The following is a 6846-nucleotide window of genomic DNA, read 5'->3' on the forward strand; positions in this document are numbered from 1 at the left end:
ATATATATACACATATATATATTCCCATGGTTTCAAGTTCTGACAGCAAAGAATTGATTGGGTTAAATGGAGCTTACATGTACTTGAAATGCTTCAATGAGAGTTCTTATCTATTTCTATTGCTTTACACACATGAACTTATGAGCTACTTCCATGTATATTTTCCCCCTTTTAAGATATGTGTACACATGAACAAACATACACACACACACACACACACACACACTAAGCAATACAATTTGATTATTGGTTATATTAGTTAGATAAAACCTCAGCTATTTCTTCAAAATACACTTGCAAAGGAATGGAGAAAAGTAATATTCATAACTGAATTTATCCAAGCATCCTATCCACAATCCTTAACAAGCCAGTAGATAACCACAGAAGGCTTTAATTATGTGTGTAGGAAAGAACATATTAGCTTTGCAGGGTCCATCCCACTTTAGTATATGGACTGCAGCCCAAACTTGTAACTATATAAACAAAGTAAGGTGAAATGAAATATTTCAAACTAGTGTTAGGTTATCTGATTTATTGAGAGCTTAACATTCACTCTTCATTGCTCACAGATATGACATGAGAAGTGTGTGACATGAACCTCTTTTTCAGTGTCCTCTTTTCTGTATGATGTTCTCTACAATGTGAGAGATACTCTGCACTGAACACTGGCTGATCAAGGGTTACAACTTCATTTTTTTTCTTTGTCATTTTCATTCACTTTCCATGCTGGCAAGAGTTGGTTGACTTGTCAAAGGCCAACTTGATGGGTCAGAGGAACATATCACCCTCATACATTCCATTTTTTGCTTGGTTTCTATGACTGGAATGTCTTTCTTAATGCCAACCACTTTACAGAGGAGACAAGATACATTGTGTCATGGTACCAGCACTAGATCATCAGCATACATGAGTTCCTACAGGCAGCTAGCTTTAAACTCCTCTGTTTATCTGGAGAACTATAATGAACTAGCAGAGATTGAGAACTGAGGTTTTTTGGATTCCTGCTTGCATGCTAAATTGATCACTAAACTTGTTTTGTTGTTTTAACTAAGCAAATGATGAATCTTCCATTGATATGATGTGAAGCTATCTTTTGCAGATGAGGTCCCCTAAATTTCTGAGACCTATGCCTAGCAACCAGATGAGCTGAGGGATATAACATTTTAAATCTTGTACAAATATGCAATTAAATGGTGACAATGAATTTAAATTTGTACCCTCTGAATTGATTGCCCAGTATATTACCTGCTGAGTTATGTCAGTCCTATGCACTTGCATAAACATTACACACACACACACACACACACACACACACGCACGCGCACACGCACACACACACACACACTTGTAAAATAGAGTATCACTGACCCAGATGTAAATATATGACTTTGCTATAAACAAAAAAACAGAAAACTAAATTATATACCAGCATTTATGTTTTAAGTAGCTAATATGACTCTACCACAACACAATTAGACAGACTCTCACATTCTAATCAGTTCTTATACTTGATGACATTCGAGTATTCCACAAGCCTCACTTAAAATGAAACACTCTAGATGAACAAATTTATCACACTTTTAAGTACATAAAGCTAGGAATTGTTTATATCAGTATTAATTTCTGTCTTCAAGTTTTCACCCTTTTTAGTTATTATTTACTACCCAGGGGACATTTATAAACTATACATATTGGATTCCTGTGTTGTTTTTCTTTTGTTCTATTTTTGTTTTCATTTTCTTTTCCATTGTTTTAAATTTGAAAATGTCCTTTGGACATTGACAAAAGCATTAGTGTAATTTTCCAGTCATTACAGTCTTTTGTCTTCTGTTAACAGTAACAATGACTTTTTTTATACCAACCACCCGAAACCAAACATCAGTTTAATGAAATATTTTTCTAAACGCCTTCTAGATTCATGTTAATTTCAAAATTAATTAAAATATATGGTAACAAAAGGGTTAAGTATGACTACCCTAACCATTAATCATTTCCATTTTCACTTTTGAAAAGTTTTCTCATCTCAGATTGTTACTGTTTTTTTTTATTACATACTTGTATGTTTTGATTTTCATTTTGTATGTTTCCATTTTCACCAGGAGCTGGATTTCCTGTCAGAACTATATTTTCCGCCATCCAGATATGCCAAAATTTTTTATCAATATGTGTGGAGAGGGTCAAACTTGGAAGGATTGTAATTGGTTAGACAGTGACGATAAGCGCTTACCATTTGATTTGCTCAAATCTTCTGAAGCAGAGACGACATTCAAGAACCATGTCAATGCTTTACAGGAACAGCATAAGAAATTAGAGTAAGTTTAATTTTAATAACAAGTGGATCCACTCATGATGTTTGGTTTTGTTTGTTTTTGTTGGATCTGTATTTATCAGTAAAAACACAATGTTTTAGACAAATAATGTTGTCCTTGATAAATGTCTAACCACCCTCCCTATATTATCTTCCCTGTGTAGAAAGCTGTTATGTACCCTTCCACATTTTCAGCCTTATGTAAACACTTTTTTTTTTTTTATCATCTATACACAACAAAAGTATTTGGATATGTATGTTTGATGATTTATTTTGTTCAAATTATCTCCTGGTGGATAACGTTTCCAGAATTTGGATAATCTGTGAGTACTAAAAATAAACAGTAGACACTAATTTAGTTAATCCTTGAATTTAGGACATTACTTTCACTTTTTGCATTCTGCATTTTGTCATTTTATTTGGCAGCCAGTGAAGATTTTTTTTTTTTCACTTTCTTTTGCTTCTTGTTTATAACATTTTGTATTATTGTTCATTTCAGTTGTTGATTACCTACCTATCTGAAATTTTCCAGTCCTTACTTGGCTGCCAAACAAAAATGGTCAAAGAATTTATGATTGACTAGTTAAAGGGTTTACATACTATTAAAGGCCATTTACTTCTTTAGTTAAACATTAAACATGACAGCATATGGACACATGCCTAATTATTATTATAAGGTGGATGATTAATGAAAAGCTGTCTCAATAGCCTTGGGGATAATGGTTGCTGGCCCCTATAACATTAGGGATGTTATGTATAACAATAAAAGCAATAATTAAAACAAACAATTATAGTTTATATTCTGAGTTATTTGTTCTCCCTTAAAGGTATTTATTATTATCCCTGACTTTCAATTCTGTCTTAGTCAGTTTTTCCTTTCCTCTCTCTGCAGTTAGCAAAGCAAGTTAGCAAGCCTGTACTGAAGTTGATTCACTTGACTATATCTCCATCTTACAGCTTAAACTATGCCAATATATAAGTAATCAATATTGATTGATTGATAATTTGCAATTCTATCTTGAATGCAAAGTGGTTGAGTGATAGAGTGAATGCAAGGTTGCCAGATAAGCAACAGGTGTAAAGGTGGTTGAATATGTGTGGAAGGCATGTGAAGGCTGCTGGGTGTAGAAAAACTAGATATGGAGGGCATATGAACTAGTTCTTATGTAAGTAGATGTTGATTTGATTATTGTTTACTAGCGAAATTGTAGTTATTAAACTAAAACAGAAGAACTGATAGACTTAATGCTTGGATGGGGAAAACATACAAAGCCATCACCGACCATGATTTCTTGTCTCTAGGACATATTCTAAAGATAGGTCTCCCTCAGTAATAGCTGATGTGATTGTAAGAACAGCCTTTGGTGTTTAAGTCATCAGTTTATGGTAAATTATTTGTCCCATAGTTTCCTTAAAAGATATTTATTGCTTTTGCAGATTAAAAAAAAAATTCAAAGACTTTTTAGAAGAAAACAAGCAAGTTAAGCCAGGCAAGCCAATTAGTGAAACATATATCAACTTTGTTGGCAAAGAATGTTACAACAGTTTGAATGAACGAGAGCGAGAAGAAGTGTATGAACAACACCAAGTGGATTTGCGAATGCGGGCCAAGCAGGATTTCCAAGAGTTAATGTGGGAAAAATCTGAGATTTTCACAGAACTCAACCCATCAGTTAGACTGACACAAGATGACCTCAAAATTATAACAAATGCCTTACAGAATGATCCAAGGTAAAGTAACTGTTAGATTTATTCTTTTTTGATAATGGATTGTTACAATTGTGTTTTGGTAAAGTTATATTTGCTATTTATTAAATAGAAACATGCACTATTGTTATTTATTTATCATCAACATCATTATCATCATCGCCATCATTGTCATCATCATAATCATCATTATTTAACATCTACTTTCCATGCTTGCCTATGTTGAATAGTTTGATAGGAGCTGGCCAGCTGAAGAGCTGCTCGGACTCCATGTCTGTTTTGGCATTGTTTCTAATACTGGATGCCTTTCCTAACACCAGTCACTTTACAGAGTGTACTGGGTGCTTTTACGTGGCATCAGTACCCACGAGCCCACAAGATTAAGAATGCTCAGCTGGAGAGGGTACAGAGAACATGCTTGTATGCAAGAACAACCACAATTTTACTTAGCTTGACATGTCTTCTGGAGTACAGCAAACTACCGGGATTCACCGTTCCGTATCATTCTCTTTGTGAGTTCCATTGTCTGAAGATCCTTTCTCACCACTTTGTCCCATGTCTCCATGGGTCTACCCCTTCCACATGTTCCCTCCACAATTAGAGATTGACACCTCTTGTCTAAATATTGAAAATTGTTTTTGAGTTGTTCAAACCATTTACTATTTATTCATTTTGTTTCATTATTTTTTATAATTTGATAGCATTTTTGTTCTTGGCTTTAAAACACCATAGGAGATGCAATTCTCAGCTGTAAGTAATGTAGGTACTCACTATCTAAGCACTTAAGTGAAAGGCTACAAATTACTAGGGGAGGGAAGTGAAAGTGTATAACCTTTATGCTTTTCTGAAGAACAATACCAAATGTAAGTGAAGTCAAGTTGGGTTCAATTGAGTATACAAACTGGGTTGTGAACCAAGTTCACTCACAGTTTCATTTCCTGCTATGTAAGAGTGCTTGCAGTCTTGAGTTCAAAGAAGTCAACAGAAAATTACTTTAATTATCTTCTCTTAAATTATCACTTGAAGAGTTTGCTGATTTTTAAATGGGTTATGGGTCACCACTAGAATTAGTTATTTGGATACTTTGTGAGATTTACGTTGTAATAGTTTAAAGCATTATTATAATGTACTTCTAATATTTTTTTCTTTTGTCTGTTTAATTAGTCCCTATCCTCACCAATCTCTTCAGTCACTCCCTTCACCCTCTCTCTCAATAGATAGACAGACACTGATTTTTGAGAATATGGCACAAAGTGTACCATTCCCAAGAAAAGCTATCTCTAACCTTGCCAGCTATCATCTTATCATACTTCCAGCATCTCAGATGTAATCAAGACTGTCATTAACAACAACCTTCTGAATCACCTTGAATCTCTCTCCTGCAGTGACCACTGGTATGACTTTTGTAAAGCCAATTATACTGAAGGCTTTATCCCTTGTGTCACTCACCAGTGAGCCCTCACTCTGAAGAAATTTGATGAAAACCATGTTGTTACCCTTGAAATCGACAAGGCTTTCAACTGTATGTGGCATACAAATCTCCTGGTTAAACTGCCTGCTTATGTATTTCATCTCTCGCTTTTCATTTGCAATAGTTACTTTCTATCAGATACACAACATTTTGTACTATTCGAGCTCACACTGACTCCTTTTATTTCTAGTCTACCCTAGGGTTCAGATTTCTCCCCTACACTCTTCTTGCTATACATTAATGATCTGTTTGCCATCACCTCCACTGACAAATATGCATGATACCACCTTTCATTGCTCCCTGGCATCATCCGCATGAGGCCAAATTTGCATTGACTCCAAAGAAAGATGCCAAAAACATCTTCTAATGGGATTATGTAAATCTTGTTGCCTATAGCAGCAAAGAGACACAACCACTACACTGCATCTCTTTGTACTCCAAACACAAACAGCATACAACTAGAAACCTCAAAGTAATTATAATGTCATACCTTACCATCGGTAAGGATCTCTTTTAATGATTGTGCATCCTCAACATGCCCAAAATCGTATCATGAAGACTAGCCTCAACAAAATCAGTTGAAACCTACAGTGGAAAATTGCTTCCACTTATGAAGCAGTGCTGTGGCTACATACATAAACATCCTAAACTGACTAGCATTAAGTTACCTGCCAATCACTCGAACCTTCGATTCACAGATGTACTATTTCCTCATTACAGAAACATTCTGCACTTGAAAGTTGGCTGGTTTTGTGGTACTCCTGATTCATTCAGTCATTTACAATTCCCTATTTCCACATGTTTTTCTCCGAACATTATCTTGCAATTGGTCAAGATGAATGACAAGAGCGAAATTTTACATTCAAGAGAACTATAAAATTTCCCTGATATACTTAGCACTTCAGAGAATTCCTGGATTTGACTTCTCAATTTTAATTGATGTGAAGTTAATCAGATTCCAACATTTTGACTACTATATACCTTTGCTTTGTCTTTTATTTAATTCTTTAATGACAGTGAAGTCATGATGATATATTCATTACATGTATGTATATATGTATATATATGTATATATATATATATATATATATATATTTATATATGTATGTATATGTGTATATATATAGATATATATATATATATATATGAATGTATATATATGTATATCTATATGTATACATGTATATATGTATGTATACATGTATGTATACATGTATGTATACATGTATGTATATGTGTATATATATATATATGTGTATAGGTATGTATATGTATGTATATATATGTATATGTATGTATGTATATATATATATACATATATATATATATATATATATATATATATATATATATGTATGTA

The 6846-nt window shown here is 33.8% G+C and overlaps 1 protein-coding gene across 31 annotated transcripts in view; it reads left to right on the forward strand.

Moving 5' to 3' along the window:
- LOC106878372 (rho GTPase-activating protein 5) overlaps positions 1-6846 on the forward strand; it is a 336880-nt gene that overhangs the window by 195964 nt on the left and 134070 nt on the right. For all 31 annotated transcript variants that reach the window (XM_052968790.1, XM_052968794.1, XM_052968808.1 and 28 more), the window contains 2 exons: positions 2100-2312; positions 3746-4039. In XM_052968790.1, the coding sequence (XP_052824750.1) occupies positions 2100-2312; positions 3746-4039 (507 nt within the window). The remainder of the gene's footprint in view (positions 1-2099; positions 2313-3745; positions 4040-6846) is intronic.

Source organism: Octopus bimaculoides, chromosome 6, assembly GCF_001194135.2.
Source record: "Octopus bimaculoides isolate UCB-OBI-ISO-001 chromosome 6, ASM119413v2, whole genome shotgun sequence".
Taxonomy (NCBI): Eukaryota; Metazoa; Mollusca; class Cephalopoda; order Octopoda; family Octopodidae; genus Octopus; species Octopus bimaculoides.